At 50.4% G+C, this 20,157-nt stretch overlaps 1 protein-coding gene across 4 annotated transcripts in view; it reads right to left on the bottom strand.

The window, feature by feature from the left end:
* Positions 1-714: 714 nt before the first annotated feature.
* The window catches only part of Vps8 (VPS8 subunit of CORVET complex), a 225,342-nt gene continuing 205,899 nt past the window's right edge, over positions 715-20,157 (bottom strand). For all 4 annotated transcript variants that reach the window (XM_041678171.1, XM_041678173.1, XM_041678172.1 and 1 more), the window contains 2 exons: positions 3,943-4,023; positions 715-1,256 (listed from right to left, as the gene is read on the bottom strand). In XM_041678171.1, coding sequence (XP_041534105.1) covers positions 1,107-1,256; positions 3,943-4,023 — 231 coding nt within the window. In that variant the 3' untranslated portion in view covers positions 715-1,106. The remainder of the gene's footprint in view (positions 1,257-3,942; positions 4,024-20,157) is intronic.

Raw genomic sequence — 20,157 nt, 5'->3', positions numbered from 1 at the left:
CATTCCCGAGAGCTTTCTATGGCTGGAGTTCTCCAGAGGTCCCAACTGCCTTCCTTAGCTCTGGGTGTCTTTGGGGGGGGGGGGCAGCATGGGGCAGAGCCTGGAGCCCAGCTCCTGGCTGGCAGCCCATCGCGGTCCCTAATGGGGACATTTGCAGCAGCACTTCCTCTGGTTCTCTGCCCTCAAGGCTGGAGCCTCACAGTTGTCAGAAAATTCTGTAGAGGGGGCTCACCCGACCCAACGAAAGCTGTGTCCAACACTGGTGCTTCACGCCCTTGCCACCCCAGGTCCAGTGTGGCTGAAGTACAGACCAGGGCCTGCCCGTCTCAAGTGTTGGCTTTAGGGTCTCATGGCTAAAGGACAGCAATGGGACCTGGGTGTGTGGTTGGGAGGGGATAGGGAGGTAGTTCTGCGTTAATACTGCTTGCTAGTCAATCCCCAGAACCTACATAAAAGCTAGTCAGGGCTGCATATGCCTGGAACCCCACCATAGAGGGGCAGGGACAGATCATCCTGAGAGCTCTCTGGTCAGTGAGCATGTCCAGGCTCTTCTCTCCTTGACCACCCTGATCTGACCACAGGGGCACCTGGGTGTTGAGGCCCAAGTGGAGCCTATGACAGAGCTGCTTGTTTGAACAGTGTTAGGGTCCCTGACTTGACAGACTGACATCTGGGGACTGGCAGGCATGCAGAACCAGGACTTAAACACTGAGACATTTATTGTTTTGAAGCTTATGTCTCCTGCTCACATGGGTTTAATACAAACACCAACAGGCATGGCTGGTTCCCGACCGCTGCTCTTTCCAGGCCGAGCTTTGCTTTCCACAGTGATGTGCCCCTCCCTCCCCAGCTCCCATGTGATTCATACGGAATGCCACTGGGTAAAGGTTACTGTCCACAGCGCTGGGCAGCACTCCGAGCAAAATGGAACCGGCCTGTCTGCTGGACCGATGCTACAACAGGGAGACTGCACTGAGATGGGAGGGTGGCAGGGCGGGCACAAGGGTCTCCTCGGGGCCTCTGTGCAGGAGTTTGGAAGGCAGAGGCTGAGCTGGTCCAGGAGGCCCCTCCTGCCTCCTGCAGTGCTGGGGTCTTCCAGGGAGGCCTCAGTCTTCAGCCACAGGGGGAGGCGCGAGCTGCAGCTGGAAGTTCTCATTCTGGAAGATGCTGTTGAAAGCAGGGCCACTCTGGGAGCCCGCGAATGGCCTACAGCTGTCACCGCTGCGGTTCTGGGAGAGTTCCGTAAGGAGAGCCAGCTGCGAGGAAGAGGGCACACGTGAGGTGAGGGAGGGCACAGCCTGTGGGGGTCCTGCTCTCTGCCTACAAGGAGTGAAAAACACTCGGTTTGGATCACAAGGTGGTGTCTCCTGCAAGGGACGTCCCCCCATGAGCTCAAGAAGATGCTGCTCGGGTGGGAGTGCTCCAGACTCAGTTGCCTTCCTGTGCACAGCCTCCCTTAGACTCTCTCCTCCGCATCTCTCCCATGGGCTTCCTGTGCACAGCCTCCCTTAGACTCTCTACTCCGCATCTCTCCCATAGGCTTCCTGTGCACAGCCTCCCTTAGACTCTCTCCTCCACATCTCTCCCATAGGCTTCTTGTGGTCCAGAATTATCATCACTGGCTTTCGCCTCTCTTTATGGTAACCTATTTGGTTTGGCCACCAAGTGACGCTCATGGATCCCACCTCTCCACCAACACCCCCCCCCCCCTTGCATCTGTTTGTAGTCACCAGTGGCCTTGGTACTGCCCCTCATCTGCAAGTGGTTCAGTTCTGGAACACCTACCAGGAGAAACCCTTCCTGCCAGCCCCCTGGAAAGCCAGGCTATACACCTGGCTGCCTCCTCTCGCCTAGCTGGCTTTCTGCAAGTGAGAGTCTGGCAGCCTGGTGCTCAGATGTCCTTGCCGGTCAGAGGAAATGAGTCGGTAACCAGGAGCTGGGACTCCTGCCTGCTAAGCATCAGCACCTGGCTCTCCCACAGAGCTAACCTGAAGACTCACTCAAGGTCAGGACTTAAACCCGGAACCATGACTGGGCCTGGAGATGGAGCACGGTCCCCAAGGCTGCTCTCAGGAGCACTGCTGAGGCCTCACTGGAGGGCAATGGATGCCTTTCTGTAGGGACCGCCCCCAGGGGAGCAAGTAGCAAGTGAGCCTTCAAACGCCCCAGTGCGACTGTATGCATCTGTCTCCTGGCATCAGTCCTCTGGCATCTCTGCAAGCCACAGGACCAGACAGGCTGGGTGCTTTTCATGGGTGATGCTTCTAATCCTCCACAAAACCCCGAGGAGGGACTCTGAGCCACCCAGCTGTGAGTGACAGGGTAGGATTCAAACTCAGACGCGTGTGGCCATTTCTGCTCAGCCAAGCTGCCTGTGGTCTTGCCTTCTGGAGGTTACATTCCCGTCACGCGTGCCCTGCGTGCCCGCCCTGACTTCCGGTTGTTCTGTACATCTCTCACGGCACTTCCAACTCTGTAATCCAGACCTTGTGAAGGGTCTGTGAGGAGATTATGCCCCAGGTTTCCAAAAGAACAGCTATGGACACCGTGCTCAAGGGGTGTCTGCATTCTGACACCACGACAGAGACCAACCACGGACCAGGTTCCTGTTTCTTCAGAGTCTCACACTAGCTTCTCCTGTCTCAGTCACTAGGACATCACTGGCCCAGTGGAGCAGAATGGTCAGAGCTCGGTGGTAGGCAGGAAGGGCCGGACTGACACCAGCCAGTTCAGTCAAACTGCAGGGTCTCATTCGGGAGACCCTGGAGGTTTCCAGAAACACGAACCGCTGTCCAGACTAACAACTCAAGAGGGAATGCCACTTTATCCCCAGTCTCTGCTCAAGAATGGTGTAAGAGCAGGGCTACATGCTCAGAGGTAGCCGGCACTAGACAAGCTCAGAAAACCCCCGGACTGGGTGGGATGTGGGTGTGACCTGGAGTGGAGGAGTTGACCTGGTCCTCTTCCCTCTTTCCAGTGGCCGGGAGCCAGCCTGGGCTATGCAGAAGGGAAGGGACAAGAGGTTCTCACCAGTTGGATTTGCATGGCCCCGGGCTAACAGGAACCTTACCCAGAGCACAGAAGTCTGGAGGAAAATGTCTAAGAGTACAGAAAAGATGTCTCCAGGTTTCCTGGGGCAGGCTGAGCTCAGGGTGCTGCCAGGCCTGTGCTCTCGATGCCTGGATGGGACGTAGGCCATTCCTGAAGGAAGGCAGGCTGAGAGCCCAGGGACACACTTCCGCCTGCCATGGACACCTCTGCAGGACTGACTTCTCTCCTCCCACAGTTGTAAGAGACCAAGAGTTCAGCCATGTCCAGTTCCCCAGTCTTCACTGCAGCTAGCTAGGTGGTCACAAACCTACCTTGTAGACAAGGGAAGGAGTATGTACAACTTCTAGCTACTGTTCCTGAAGAGAGGGCTAGCCTCATCTTCCTTTTACTCTGCTTGCTAGCTGGTACGCAGAAGCAGTGGGCAGGGCTGGACTGACCACGCTGAACTAAGTGAGCAGAAGCCTCAAGCTGGGGGAGACCTGGAGGTTCAGGGTCCCGGCTTCCCGCATTTACGCTTCCACCAGGTGCAAGCCACTGTTGCCCGTGGCCCAGATACAACTAAAGCAGATGCTGAGGAGGGCATGGCTGTAGGGCAGGTTTGGCAGTCTCAGATATGAACTTCCTGAAGGAGGACACAGGCTTCTAGCTTGCTCTCTATGGAGACAGGCCATGCACAGCCCGCCTGTGTCCTCACAGCCCCCGTGAGGTAAGTAACAGATACCTATCTATTGCCTTTGCCTTTGCTGCAAATTCTGAGTGCCCTGGGGGCCAGGACTGGTGGGCCATGTGGTCAGAACAGGTATAACGGGCACCTTCCAAGCTAGAGCTGGAAGCAGGACTCGGAACAGTAAGTTACAAATCAGAAACAGAAACATCAACCATAACCATTACCCGAGAACTTCCTCGGTAGAGCCGGCAGAGCTGCTCGAAGGCTTGGATTTGCTGTGGATCCAGAGCAGGCTCTGAGTTTGCCTAGGGAATAAAGAATGGTCAGATCAGTCGTGACATGTCTATCCCTGGACAGCCTCTGGCCTTCCTCACATGGACGAAGCAAGACACAGTAGTTCCCTCATGTGTCTGAAGAAAATTAGTCCTGGCAGCTGGAAGGTTTGTTTGAGTATCCTTCTGAAGGCCGCTCTGATGCTCCTCCCAGCCGCATCCTCTATCTGTGAACCTAGCATCCTTCTGAAGGCCACTCTGATGCTCCTCCCAGCTGCATCCTCTATCTGTGAACCTAGCATCCTTCTGAAGTCCTCTCTGATGCTCTCCAGCTGCATCCTTTATGTGTGGACACTTTCCCCACCATGACCTCTGAATTCGCCCCACTCATGGCCTCCCTGAGGGCTTCTGAGCAGGTGCCTTTGGTCCATCCACTCTTGTGCACCCATAGCCATCACCTAATATGGCTCCCCCAGACAGTCTTTCTTTGCCATTTCCTTGTTCATTATAACTTCGGCTGCAAGACCAGTCTGCTGCATCTTGAAGAAGGGATGCTGGAGCACCTCTGTCATCTGTCTGTCTATTGTCCCCTGGCCCCAGGAGTCTGCCAGTGCTGCAGCAGACTTTGTCTGACTCCTACCTGGTGAGGGAAGAGGGATTCCCAGGAAGGAGCCCTGGAGGTCAGCAGCATTTCTGAACACTAGTGCTCATCCCACATGACCTCGGAGAGTCATTTCAATCCTCTGGCCCTGGAGGTGGCCCTTGGGAGGTCACTGACAGCCTGCCTCCCAACAGGCAAGGGCTCAGTCGTGCTAGATGTTATAACTACCTCAGAGGCACCCTTGGTTAGAAGTACATCTCTGAAGTGTTTGTATTTGTGCATTGGGCTAGTGAAAACTGTCTGTTGTTCCCTTCACTATGAACCTTTTAGGCAGAAAGGAAAAGGGTTTCTCAGACCCCCCCCACACGGGCGGGGCTTCAGAGATGAAGCATGCGGGGGTTGACTTAAGCGAGAGGGTAAGCACCGAGGCCTGGTGCAGACACAGCCATGAGGAACATCGCTGAGCGCATGCGGAGCCCTGGCTGCTGCGTGCCACCAGGGGCCATCCCACCAGGGTCTCAAAAGCGCTCTGAGAAAAGTCCTGGCAGATCTGTTTTCCCAGCAGGGAGGGTATTCACTTTAATTAATTAAGTTAGTAATCTAGGGCATGTATGCATGCCATGCTTCCTGAGTGGAGGCCACAGAACAACTTACAGAAGCCAGCCTTGTCCTGCTACTATGTGAGTCCTAGGGATGGACCCAGCTTTGTCAGGTTTGGTGGCAGCAGCCTTTACACTGAGGTGTCTCACTGAGCCAGATGTGAACTTAAGATAATATGAGATCTAGAAACTTTAAGGCATATGTAAATTGACTTTGTTCCCTTAACATTTGCACGCCCCGCCTCCCGGAGACAGCTGCCTAGGGCTTCCTGCCTTGCTGGCCCGGCCTGCAGGTACCACAGCTGTCTTCCCGCAGGAGGAAAGGAAATCAGAAGCTCCAGAAAGCAGCAGCTGAAGAGAAGAGTGCTCACATCTACCCAAACATAATGTCACAGCTGGTCTAGCACGTGGCTGCCTCCTTCTTGATGCGTGTGATAATATGGCCGGCTGAGGAGGTGCAGAGCACATGAGAATGAGGCTTGCTCATTTGGCCACACTCATTCCGGTGGATCACACAGACAGACGAAGGAGCCCCAACAACCTGAGAGTGCTGGAGCTGCCTTGACACTTGTTAAGACCCAGGTGGCCTCAGCACCATTTGGTAGAAAAAATTATACTGGAGAGAGTACGTATCACACGGCCGACAGATTTTATAAGATGTCCAAGGAGGTTCTAAGACCTGCAGGGCAGATAAATACACCAAGCGTGGCTCAAACCGAAGCCCAGCAGGGAATGCCACCACCGCTAAGGCACAACCACTGGTGAGCACAGCTCAGCACCTCTTTCAGACCCCTTAGCAGCAGTGCCCAGGCTGGGGCAGGGCACGTGCTCTGTACTGGCCGCTCTACACCACTGCCTCATCTCATATAAGGGGCCCTCCCTGGTTATCGTGCGGCCTGGTGCTCTAGCTTTCTTTCTTATTGTGGCAAAGAGCAGCTTTGGGAAGGGGCGTTATTAGGTTTACAGTCCAGGTTTCTGTTCATTATTTCAGTGACGTCAAGGCAGGGAACTAAAGCCTTGCGTCCACAGTCGGGGCAGATGGCACAAACATCGTCCTTGCCCCCTAGCAGCTTTCTCCTCTCTACATGGCTCAGGAGCCCCTTTGGGAGTGGGCGGATGGGTGGGGGTGGTAGAAGGGGATGTGGGTGGGGTGGGTATGAGTGAGGGGCGGGAGTGGAAGGGGTGCGTTGGGAAGCCCTGCTGGTCAGATGCTGCAGTCTACCATACTTCAGCAGCTCTCCCAGGGCTCGGCACAATATGGAGGGCTCCTTCTCTTGTCCTGGGAGAGAGGGCGCTTCCTGCTCTCTTCCTAACCTTATCTGGAAAATGTCTCTAGGCCTAGATGTCTGACACAGTTCCCTGCAAATGTTCTTCCCCTGCTGCCCACATGGTGATTAAGCAGCATATTCTAGCTATTTCCACAGGGCCATGTTGCCACTAACCCAGCTTATGATAGGAGCAGACCACTAATGCAAACTAGGGTTTGCCTCAGCTACCACTCCAACCCTATACTCCCTATACTCTGGAATAAAGCTGAACGGTCTCACTCAAGTCATATCCCAGAGGCTAGCTCCGCCATGTCCACAGGCGGGGTGCAAAGCTTTCTGTTGCCGCTTCTGCCCCTTTGTCCTTGTGGACTGGTAGCCAGTGAACTGCTAGAAGAAGGGGGACCCCACGGGTGTGTGGGTGACAGGTGTGGTGGGTGTGGGGGAGTGGTACGGTCCACAGTGGATTGGGCTCTTCTCCACCAAGTAACAATCAAGACAGTCCCCCACAGACACCCCCACAGGCTGACCTGGATTGAGATTAATTCTTCATTTACACTCAAGGTTACCAAGCTGAAACCAACTGGCACAGGAGGGTTTAATAAGAAGGGTCCAGCAAGAAGCAAACAGAGCAGGGTCCTGTGGAATATTAGCTTAAGATGTGTTACACTCTTTTATGTCGTGTTTGTTTAACTCTGTGAAGCTGTGCTACTTCGCCTGTCTGAAATACCCGATTGGTCTAGTAAGGCACTAAATGGCCAATAGCAAGGCAGGAGAGGGATAGGCTGGGCTGGCAAACAGAGAATAGACAAAAAAGAAGCAAGAGAACAAGAAGGGGAGGATACTAGGGGCCAGCCACCCAGCCACCCAGCCGCACAGCCGCACAGCTACACAGCCGCACAGCCACCCAGCCACCCAGCCGCACAGCCGCACAGCCACCCAGCCACCCAGCCGCACAGCCACCCAGCCGCACAGCCACACAGCCACCCAGCCGCACAGCCACCCAGCCGCACAGCCGCACAGCCACCCAGCCGCACAGCCACACAGCCGCACAGCCACCCAGCCGCACAGCCGCACAGTCACCCAGCCGCACAGCCACCCAGCCGCACAGCCACACAGCCACCCAGCCGCACAGCCGCACAGCCACCCAGCCGCACAGCCACACAGCCGCACAGCCACCCAGCCGCACAGCCGCACAGCCACACAGCCGCACAGCCACACAGCCACCCAGCCGCACAGCCGCACAGCCACACAGCCACCCAGCCGCACAGCCACCCAGCCGCACAGCCACCCAGCCGCACAGCCACCCAGCCGCACAGTCACCCAGCCACACAGCCGCACAGCCACCCAGCCGCACAGCCACCCAGTTGCACAACCACCCAGTCGCACAGCTGCACAACCACCCAGTCGCACAGCCACCCAGCTGCACAGCTAGTCACAGAGTAAAAGTGAGAGTAACACACAGAAGAAAAGGAAAAAGCCCAGAGGCAAAAGGTAGTGGGATAATTTAAGGAATGTTGGTTAGAAATAAGCCAACCAAGGCCAAGTAATAATAAGCCTCTGTGTGTGATTTATTTGGGAGCTGGGTGGCGGGCCCCCAAAAGGGTCAAACAGCAAAAACAACCAACACAGGAAAACACTAGGGAAGGGAGGCCATTTGAAAAAGACGCTGCAAAAGCCAAGTGACCACATGGCAGAGCAGCGACAGCAAGGAAAGGAGCCACCTTATGGAGATACTGTCTTTGGCCTGAAGAAATACTGGATCATGTATCAAATGTCATTAAACTACACTTCACATAGAATCACATCATGATGGAGAATGCAGAGGCCCTGCCACTTCTGAAGAGCTACGGAAAGTTCCATCAGACCCTGTAAAAGAAAACTTGTTTTGGACACTGTGATCTCTTAAGCTTTTGTTATTGTGTTTGTTTTCTCCCTCCCTCCCTCCCTCCCTCCCTCCCTCCCTCCCTCCCTCCTTCCCCCCTCCCTCCTTCCCCTCAATCAGGTCTCCCTGTGCCTCAAACACATATTAGGCCTCTCTCTGCCTCCTTAGCCGCTGGGCCCAGTACATGCCACCTTGTTTAGATCAAATGGTCTGCTGCCAGAGAAGCCATGACTGATGAGAGCTTGGTGGAAACTATTTCTGGGGGCTAGGATAAATACTGGTTTTATGATATCTCTCACAGGCATGCAGTTCTACAGCATCTAGACTGTTCTTACTCACTTTATTCCAGCAGATAACTTTGGACGCAATTACAATCTTCTTAGGACAGTGAAGGTCATGTCACAGGGTAGCAGAGTGTGACACTAAAAACAGAGCCATGCCATCAAGCCCCTGGGAGATACCGGATAGCTGTGGGGTCTATTCTGGGCATGAGATACACTAGTGCCTACCCTTGGGAGTTTGCTGGTTGAGTGGGAAATGGCTCAGGTAAGGTTCACTCCGCAGTGTCTGACCCAGTGTGTCTCAGACTTTAGTGTGGAGAAGTTCTCAGTGTGTTGTTAAATGCTGGCTCTGGACGGCAGTGTCCAGTGAAGACCCCACAATGTGGGAGACTGAGGCAGGAGGACAGTTTGTTCTAAACCAGCCTGGGGTACACGGTGAGATTCTCTTAAATGTCTGTGTAATAAAAGATTTGGGCTAGCAGGCATGGGGTGGGGGTCTGAAGATATGCACGTTAAGGGGTTGGTATCTGCACTGTTCTTACAGTGTCCTGATACTGACAGGCTATGTTTAGGTTATGGGTGTTTTAACTCCTGGTTCAGCTGTATCCAGCTAATTAATTAGCACCGCCCCCCCCCAGGTGACTCAATTATGTACGCTGCTTTCAACATTTGTTGGATTTACATGCACCCTGGCAATCCTTGCTAAGACTGCTTAATTAGACCATAGTGTCCTTGCTAAACAGTTTGTTCAAATCTTACTGGATTGAACTCTTTACATTTTTACCATGTACACAGGGTTATGCAAACTGAAGATAGCTGGGAGGTTTGCCCAATAAAACATGTAAAATACACATGCCCATGGGAGATATTTTTCAAGTTACATAGCATACTGGGTGAGCTCTGGCCTTGCCAAGGTGCCATTTCTCTATTAGGCCTTTAAATTTCTTGGAGCTGCCAGGTGAAGGGGGTTTTAATAATGTATCTGTGGTGGTCTGACAGAGAACGGCCCCCAAAGGCTCATGTATTTAATAACGTATCTGTGGTGGTCTGATTGAGAACGGCCCCCAAAGGCTCATGTATTTAATAACGTATCTGTGGTGGTCTGACTGAGAACGGCCCCCAAAGGCTCATGTATTTGAATGCTTGGACCCCAGTTAGTGGAACTGTTTGGGAAGGATTAGGAGGTGTGGCCTTGTTGGAGAAGGTGTACCACTGGGATGGGCTTGGAGGTTTCAGAAGCTCATACCAAGTCCATCCCCCTCTCCCTCTCTTTGCATGCATCTTTCGGATCAGATGTGAGCTCTCGGCTATGCTCCAGCACCATGCATACCTGCCACCACCATGCATCTGCCATGGACTAACCCTCTGCAACTACAAGCAACCTCCCAACTAAACACTTTATCTGTAAGTTGCCTTGGTCATGGCGTCTTCTCACAGCATTCAAAGGGTGACTAAGGTAACATCCTAGAACAGTGAAGAATGTATCACTGAAAGTGACAGGATCTTTCTTGTGACAAGAGCCTGTCACCCTAAGTACCAAGAAATTGCCTTCTAGGAGTTATTATGGGAGCCTTGAGACCATCCAAGAAGTAGAGCATGACTGTGCTAACCCATGAGCGGCCAGAGCCGCACACAGTAAGCGTCTGCAGACAAGTGACTCAAGGGGCAATGAAACAGCTGTCTGTTGAAGCGCTTAGGACCTCATAGGTGCTCGCTATCATCAAGCCCTTCCTGAGCTGAGAGCCAGGAGTTTTAGGCGGCAGCAACAGGTAGTACACATAACAGTTGAGGTGACGACCCGAACCCCATACCTCTAATGGGAGGACAGCAGGGGTGAACAAAACTCCTGCAAACAGATGTGTCCAGAAGGCTGGGCATTTGGCTGTGGCCATGAGTCTTCCGAGGTGCTGACTGGCTCCTGTTTACTCTCTCCAGGTTCACGAACTGGGATTCAGTTTTGTGACTCAACAGGGATTTCTAGTGATGCTAGTGTCAGTCCCTGGGTACAAGGATGGACAATGCCTTCTTCTGCAAGTTTCCTTGGTCATGGAATATCTTCACAGCAACAGAACAGTAACTAAGACATCTGTCAATAGCTCCCTGGGCACAAGTTTTCATTCTTAAACAATTCAGATCATTCTCTTCCAGTCACCCCCCTTGTCTCCCTCCCATCCCTACCACACTCTTCCCATCATTAGCAGTTCTTTGATGACTTTTGCTTTGGTTGGGTTTAGCCAGGGCCATCTGTGTACCCACTGGGTTAGAGGTGGAGCCTAGATGGGTCATTGATGGGTCCACCCCTGAAGGCAATGATTTCCTCTCCCCTGATCTATCAGTAACACACAGATGTGAGAGGGAGGGCCTGTCAGGGTCAACACTAGATCTTATTCGTTCTATCCTCAGCACTCTGTACCCCAAAACCTGTTCAGCAAACATTGCTAAAACCCACATCATGCCTCATCCCAAGCCAGCAGTTCTACAGCTGGGCTTTGTAAAGGTTCCTGTGATCTCTGGTATGTTTGTCCTACATGTCAGCCAAACCATTAATTTCATCTATTTAATCTGGTTTGGGAAAGGTATTTTTAAATGTCAGGAGAAAATGAACAAACAAGGCCTGTGCCACCACAGATGTTGGGGCTGGAGGTTTGCACTGTGCCTCTGTGCCTGAGCTGATGCTCCTTCAACAATCCCTACTGCACAATCTTAGGTGAGGCCCCTGTTCTCTATGAGCAGGGTGCTGTTGTTGACTTTTGGTAACCCAGGGATACTGATCAGAGCTTCCAATATGAAATGGCTAAGCAGCTGGAGAGAAAGCCATGTACGGGACTCGAAGAGTTCTCTCAGGGGTGGCACTCAGAAGACACAGAATAACCTGCAGGCCCTGCATACACAGCCAGTCTCTATCAGGGGCCCATGTGGGACATCATCCTAATAGACCAGAGACCCAGAAACAGAGCACTGAAGCACAGTGCAGAGGCCACAGTGATGGGGCCAGGAGACAAGAAGGGGCGTGCTGCAGGAGAGAGTAGGGGCAAAAGAGAATGGCATCCTGGAAACGGAAGCTATCCGAGGGCAGGACCACACACGGCAGCCTGATCGTTAGTACCAAGCTCAGGCTGAAGCAGCTCTGGAATGAAGATCTGCCCATCAGATGGCCAGAGACAGCATTCTCGCTTCTTCCTTACTCAACAGGAGAACCGCCTCCTCCTGGATTCTAGCTGAGTGGCTCTAGTCTGTTTTGTTGTCTACGAAGCTCAACCTTGCAAAGCTATCACGAGACTTACAGACTGTATGGACCTGGTGCCCATGTGATGTTTAATGACGGTAGCCGTAACTGTGAATGAGTGTCTTGTGTTGGAAGTGCCTGGGAGAAAGCACAGTGGGCTGGGGCGGACACCTGAGCTCTCACCTGCTCACGGTTTCCCGTGAGCACCACTGGGCCCAAGCTCAGTGTAATTCAGAGCATTGCTACTATGCACCAAAGTCTACCATCCAGGGGATGTGTATTTATGGCAGGGGAGCTTCAAGGCACACAGTGGTATTTACTGAAGCCAATCATGGCTTATAGTGCGAATCAAAAGCAAACTAGGGCAGCCAACTAGAGGCCCTGCCACACAACAGCCCTGCAGGGAAATGAGAGTCAGTGAAAAGATGCTGTACAGGGAAACTCGTCTGCCAAGTCAGTGTCATGCACAAGGGAAAGTGGGAGCCACAAGCATTCCACCCGAAACTTCTGGAAATGAGCAACACTTTCAGCGGAGCCAGGACACACAGCCAAGTTAAACGACAGCCTTCCTGCATGCCAATCACAAGCAATCTAAGGAAGAGATCGCGGGCGCCCTTCCATTCACAATAGCCTCAAAAATTAAAATATCTAGGAATGAGCATAACCAAGTAGGTAAAAACCTTGACAATTTTTGAAAATTTAAAAATTCTGATGAAAGAGTCTGAGAACACTAGAGGATGGATTAGCAGCATTAATACTGTGAAGATGACCTTCCTACCAAAGTCAAGGCAACCCCAACTAAAATCCCTACAGAAAAACAATAAAAAGACATTCTAAAATTCTGTACAACACAAAGGTGTGGGAAAAGTCTTCCTAAACAGGACTCCATTTGCTGAGGAATTGAGGCCAACAGCTGACAAATGAGACTCCAGAAAACTAAAATGCTCCTGCACAGCGAAGGAAACAAGCAGTGAAGAGGACGCCCACAGAGCAGGCGGGAACCTTTGTCATCTACACTGATAGAGGATTAATGTATAGACTACAAAGAACTCAAAAAACAGTAAGACAAACAAGCAAAATGACTCAAAACAAGCAAGCAAACAAACAAACAAACCAGGCTATAGATCTGAACAAAGAGGTCTCAAAAGACGAAATAAAACTGGTTAAGAAATACCCTCAAAAGTGTTCAGCTCAAGGCATGGTGGCATATGCCTTTAATCTCAGAAGGCAGAAGCAGGTGGATGTCTGTGAGTTAGAGCAGTTAGGGCTACATTGTGAGACCTTGTAGACACTGTTCCCACTCTGCCAAAATGCTTAACATCCTTAGCAATCAAGCAAATGCAAATTAGAGTCAGGGTACCCCTCACCCTCCCTAGAGTTCCATCTGCATGGTTTCTTTCTACTCTGCTGGCTTTTGTGGTCACTTTATGATATATACTCAGTTCTAAAGATTCAGGGCTAGGATCCATGTATGAGAGAGACTATACGGCATTCGTATTCACTCAGCACAATACTTTCCAGTTCTATAGATTTACCTGCAAAGTTTTATTTTTCTTGATAGCCGAATAGTATTCCATAGTGTGTGTGTGTGTGTGTGTGTGTGTGTATGTGTGTGTCTCACACTTCCATCATCTCAGTAGAAGGGACCATCTCCTGCTCTTGTGAACAGAGTGGAGATGAACATGGATGAGCAGCACCTGTGTAGCAGGGTGTCGAGTCCTTTGTATGCTGGGTCAAACTTACTTTTAGTTTATTTATTTATTGAAAGAATGTACCGCACTGACTTCCTCAGTGGCTACAGCAGTTTGTGACAGCATCAGTACTGAAGAAAGGCTGTCTTTCCCCTACAGTCTCACCAATATTTGTTTTTTTTTTTAAATTTATTTATTTATTAAGGATTTCTGCCTCCTCCCCGCAACCGCTTCCCATTTCCCTCCCCCTCCCCCGATCAAGTCCCCCTCCCTCATCTGCTCGAAGAGCAATCAGGGTTCCCTGACCTGTGGGAAGCCCAAGGACCGCCCACCTCTATCCAGGTCTCCTAAGGTGAGCATCCAAACTGCCTAGGCTCCCCCAAAGCCAGTACGTGCAGTAGGATCAAAAACCCATTGCCATTGTTCTTGAGTTCTCGGTAGTCCTCATTGTCCACTATGTTCAGCTAGTCCGGATTTATCCCATGCTTTTTCAGACCTAGGCCAGCTGGCCTTTCACCAATATTTGTTATCTGTTGTTCACTGACTGACTAACCATTCTGACTGTGTTATCAACAACTGTCCACCTGAACTTAAGGCCTACTTAAAGAGGGAGTTCACACCTGGTACCATAAGCCTAGCCAGCTACAACAACTGGAGAGGTCCTAGGCCTAGACCCTCTTATTGCCATTTTCCTAAACCAGTATAACTTCTAACTGTATTTTTCTGCAATAGCACCTAGTTGGACATCTACAATGCTACCTAAACAACTAAGGCTATTGGGAAAATTACAGAGAAGGGGGTGGAGACACTGTAAGATCCAAAGAATCATGATAATGTCTTGTAGAAATATCAAGATAGTATCTTCTAGACATTTTAGGGATGCTGTCCCCATGAAATCACAACAGTGTGGTCACCTAAACAAGACCTGTATAACGACAATACCAGTTGACGTGACAATGTGGATGGGGACAGTTCTAAAAGGCTCCACCCCAAGACGAAGAGCTACAGGCAATCAATGGCTGCTGAGGAAGGAAGAATCAGCTTTCTCCAGGGACAAGTCCCTCGATAGGCTTTCCAATCCTACAATCAACCCTAAATACGTATGCATACAAATGACACTAAATGGATTCAATAGGTTGTATGCATGTATGCATGTGTGTGTGTGTATATATATGCATGTTTTATATATATATATATATATATATATATATAACAACAATAATTAAAGAAGGTCATGGATTTGAGAGGGATTAGGAGCACAGGAGGAGTTAGAGAGAGAAAAAGATAGAAATAGTCACATATAGCCGGGCGGTGGTGGCGCACGCCTTTAATCCCAGCACTCGGGAGGCAGAGGCAGGCGGATCTCTGTGAGTTCGAGGCCAGCCTGGTCTACAAGAGCTAGTTCCAGGACAGGAACCAAAAGCTACGGAGAAACCCTGTCTCGAAAAATAAAAAAAAAATAAAAAAAAAAAGAAATAGTCACATATTTGCAAAAAAAATTCTTAAAAAATTACAGTTTAGATTAAAAAGAAAATGGGAGGAAAAAAAAAACCCAAATAAAACCCTGAGCAGTGTGGCAAGCCACAGCACAGAGCCCTTCCCCACGTCCCAAACCATCCCAGAGGAGAAGCGACTGGTGCTAACTCACAGCAAGTTTCTTTCCAGGTGATGAAGTCCACTGCTGAGGGCTGGAAGTTAAATTGGAGCTGAACATTTTAGGGGAAGAAACAGTGCCGCCCTGGAAATGACCTGCAATGCTCAGCATTAAAGTAAATCCGCTCGAAAATGAGGTCTTGGTGATCTGCAAGAGCCCTGGGGAGAGGCAAGTGAGGTGAGCACAGCATGCCGACGGGCGGGCTGCAAAGCGGGTGACTCACAGAGGTGCTGTGAGTGAGCTGTAATTACATCCGCCAGAGAAAACGAACCAGGGCATTCCGGACCCATAGCCCTCTGAGCCACAGAACCTGCTTCACTGCAGAAGCATCTGAGCCAGCTCCACCCTGTGCTCCCAGGAGGGATGTGAGGCTAGGGATTGCTGCACGCGATCCTTCCAAGCACACACAAGAGCACAAATGGGCACAGAAAGCTGCACTCTGCTTGTTCGTTTCTTGCTCATAATCCACATGGGAAAATTTCATTTCCTAATCGTCTTCCCACCTAACATGCTTCGGAGAGCCTCGGGCACTTGGTGTACTGAGCCAGCACAGCCTGTGTCTTCCATGGGCAGAACCATAATCTGTTGGGGTTCGAGTGCAACAAAAACTGCAATTCTGCTGTTCTCCTGCCTGACCTCAACTTCACTTTGAAACCTGTTAGCATCATAATCGGCTGCAGCCTTCAGCCGGACTTTTGCTACTGTCCGAGCTGTTCCAACCGAGAGCCCTAACCATTTAAAGCTCTCTGGCCTCAAAGGTAAGAGCAAACGGCAGCTCCTGCTCTGCAAACAGAAAGAGCCCTTCCTGAAGGTCCAACACCGCATGCTCTCACACCACGTACCCGACCCTCCAGGCCCTCCTATGTCCCAGTGACTCAACACTCCACAGGTCACAGCTAATAATGAGTTAGATAATGAGATAACACTCGGACTATTAAGCTGCCTGAGAAAGTGACGAACAGGGCGGGAAGGTTGAAGAGGCAGTCGGGGCTCTAGGGACGGACACACAAATGCTGGCAGTACTGGCTGAAGCTTCTGTGTCGGGCAAGGAGCAGCCAGCAGGACTGCCGCAGCCCAGTGTGGCTGCTGGGCGCCGGCCATCTCTGCAGCACTCTATGCACTGTCTCTTCAGGCCCCACTGCACCCTACAAGGGACTTCTGTTGCTGTCACTTAGCGATGTGCCAAAGGTCACACCTGTGGAGGAACACGGACCTGAATGGAGGCAATCAAGTTCCAGGGACTTCTTTACCTGTCATGGTCTCAGTATCAGTCTGACAAAAACAGTCACAAGGGACGCAAAGAACGGAAACAGGTCTGCCTGGTCACACAGTGGCCTCTGGCCTTCTAGGGAGTCTGTGATTCTGCTCTGCGATGACAAAGTTCATCTCGTCAGGCCTTCACGAGACAATGAGAGGGAAAGCTAGCTGGGCGGTAAGCGGGCCATGTGAAGAACCAAGCCTGCTGCCGGGAGGAGCCTCAAGCCTCACATAAACCAGCTGTGCCGTCCTGGCGCTAACCATGCCTTCTGCAGCCCCAGTGCAGACTCCGAGCCTGACTCTGCACATTAGCAACACGAATCAGTTGTGCTGCTGCCCTTGATAGTCACCACCTCATCTGTGAAGCAGGAGGAGGAGGGCAAGTGGGAGACGCAGGCTTCCTGCTGCCTGGAGGGCTCTTGGTGTCCTGTCAGATGCCTGTGTTGAAGCACACAGCAGCAACCCAAGGAGGACGGATTTACTGTCTGTACCCAGCAGGGCACTGAGGTTCTAATGTGCTAATGTACTGTTTGTACATGACAAGGTGAGCCATCAAACCACATCTGCGGCAGACAGAAGGTGACAAGAAGTTACAAGGCATTATGGGTGTCCCACAGGCAGATTCAGCTGCTTAATTTGCTAGGGTGCTGAGTCTGCACCTGCCAAGTGTCTTCCAGGTCACCCAAGAGGCAAGTATCACTAAATGTTGTTTCATTACCCAAAGAAGCACAAGTGTTTCTGTGTGAAATGGTGTGTGGCGGCCTGATGATCATGTGGGGTCGTCTGTCAGTCTCTTGTCTCTCTTTTTCCTTCCCCTTGGATATGGAGCCTCTTACTATACCTGGAGCTCATTAACTGGCTACACAGCCAGCTTCGGGGATCCAGCTGCCTCTGCCTCCCCAGACCAGGGCCCACAGATCTGCTCTGCTTCTCAAACTGAGTGGGTTTTCTGTGCTTTGATCTACCCATTCTGAGCTCTCTCTTTCACCACAGAATGTCCCTGAATTAGTAGGATTTTTCTGAAAGCCATATGCTACCCCTGCACACGCTTGGCTACCCGCTGTCTAGCCTGATGTGAGAGACAACACCTGGGGAACAGACGCTGATGATCCTGTCACACCAGAGTGGATTTTGAGAGCTGGTTTGACAACCTCAGAATGTACTTGGAAGCTTTAGACATGTAATGTAATGTTTTGGCCAAATTCATCAAAGCCTGCCTGCCTGCCATGCTGACATCAGGGAGGGCTGGTCACAACTGCCTCCTAGGTGGGGCTGTCACCTCACCATAATGTAGGCAGTACTCAGTCACCATTACCCAGAGGGCTCAGACTGGATCCACTGTAACAAAACCTGGTGAGGCTGGGGCCCCCAGTGCATGCTCCTATGCAGACTAGAAGTTCTACCACAAGGTATGTTATGACCTTCCCATCACTGCTTTCTGTTCTATTCAGAAAGGGAACAATTTAAAAGCCTATTAAGATGTCTTCTTATGGGAGCAGAGTTTCAAAGAAGGCATCCTAGATGGTGGCCTTGCTCCACTAGCAAAGAACCCTTCTCTTTTCATCACTGGCAAATGTTTGGTCTTACTTAAAAAAAAAATGACTGAAAACAGGGAAAGACTTCGCTTTCATATAAATAAAATCAAGGTCTGCTATCCTCTGGTCCCCACTGATTGTTTCTACTCAGGAAAAAGTTAATAATTATCTTCATGGGCTGCTCAGAGCAGTAATTCTCGCAGGCTCCTCTGAGGGGCTGAAGCCATCATGATTGTTCTATCAGAGTCCTGAGTTCTGGATTGCATTTGCTCAAACATTTCCGCCCATCAGAACCAAATATACCTGGAAATGATGGCCAGATAGCAAGAGGTACAGAGAAGAAACCAGAATCATGGGTTTACCTCTAAAATTAGTGTGCTTGTTTGACTAAGTATGGCCCCACTAGGCTCATCTATTTGAATGCTTAGTCATCAGGGAGTGGCATTACTTGAGAAGGATTAGGAGGTATGGTCTTGTTGGAGGAAGTATGGGGCTTTGAGGTTTCAAAAGGCCATGTCAGGCCCAGCCCTCCACCCACTTTGCCTATGGATTAGGTTGTAACTCTCAACTACTTCTCCAGCATCATGCCTACCATGCTGGCTACCATGGTTCTGCCCTGATGAAACTATAAGCAAGCTCCCAATTCTTTGTTTTCTCTTATAAGAGTTGTTGTGGTCATGGTATCTCTTCACACAGAACAGTGACTAAGACAGAAGTTGGTACCAGGGAATGGTGCAAGGCTGTGACAAGCCTGACCATGTTGCTTGCTGGAAGAATTTAGAAGACTTTGGGACTTTGAGAAAAGTAGTTGGATGCTTTGGGGTGGGTGGTGGTCAAGGGGCCATTCTAGCAGAAGCATGGAAGACAGTGTGAAGGCAAGTTGAACAGTGGGGGCCCAGCTCAAGATGTTTCAGAGAGGAGGAATATTATTAAGTAGTGTAGAGACCATTCTTGTGATATTTTGGCAAAGAATATGGCTGCTTTTTGCCCTTGTCTTAAAAATCTACCTGAGGCTAAATTGAAGACTTTTGAATTAATGGCCTAGGCAGAGGAGATTTCAAGACAGCCCAGTATTGACTCTGTCATGTGGTTATTAGTGACAACTCTTAAGCAGATCTATAATGAGAAAGATGCTGGACAAGGAGAAATACAAAGTGTTTACTTTGAGGAGAAAAGGAGCACCAGGAAGTGTAATGGGGATAAAAAGTTTAAAGAAAAGCCTGAGGCTGAATGGAATAAAGGGAATGGTGACCTCAGGGCAGGACCCCACCCTGCTAAGATTCCAACTTGTGAATTAAAGAAATGATTAACCAGTAAAGAAAACCACAGAAAACAAAAAGCTGATACAAATGTTACTGAAGATGAGGCCAAGTTCCAGCAACACAAAGCAGCAGAGGTTGGCAGCTTTGGCCATATAGTTCTAGCCTTGCAGTCAAGGATATAAGAAGCGGGTTATGGAATCTCCCTCTGTGGTTAAGGAATGTTTCCAAGGCCAGGCACATGTCAGGGATGTCCCTGCATGGAGCCCCAGAGAGGTCACTGTATGTAGCTGTGAGGGTGAAGCCTGGATTGTGTTGGAGACCCCAAGATTTTGAAGATGCCAAAGTTATGGGACACATACCAAGGAAAGCTGCTAACAGGGAGTGGAAGTAGCCCAGGAGAGAAACAAGTGTGTTGCAGGCAACAAAGCTGAAAGGAGTTGGAGATCTGAAGAGCGCCTTGACATCTGACGTGGAGTTTGCCCATTTGGGTTTTGGTCTTGTTTTGTTTGTTTGTTCAATATTTCCTAAGTTCTCTTCCCTCCCTTTTAGAACCATATAATGCATATTCTGTGCTATTACATGTTAGAAGTATGTAATTTGAATTTTTTTTTAATTTATTTATTTATTAAAGATTTCTGTCTCTTCCCCACCACCGCCTCCCATTTCCCTCCCCCTCTCCCAATTAAGTTCCCCCCCCCCCTCAGCCAGAAAAGCAATCAGGGTTCCCTGTCCTGTGGGAAGTCCAAGGAACCCCCACCTCCATCCAGGTCTAGTAAGTTGTAATCTGAATTTTTATTTTGATTTCACAAGGGGGTTTCAGGTTAAGAGATTGCCTAGAGTGTCAGAAGAGACTTTAAACTTTTAAGCAATCTTGAGGCTGTGAAAGACTAAGGGGACTTTTGAAGTTAGAC

The sequence above is a fragment of the Microtus oregoni genome, unplaced genomic scaffold (assembly GCF_018167655.1).
Source record: "Microtus oregoni isolate MIOR12 unplaced genomic scaffold, Mior012 000029F_ref0000214, whole genome shotgun sequence".
In the NCBI taxonomy this organism is placed as follows: Eukaryota; Metazoa; Chordata; class Mammalia; order Rodentia; family Cricetidae; genus Microtus; species Microtus oregoni.
This window is presented reverse-complemented; position numbering and strand designations above follow the sequence as displayed.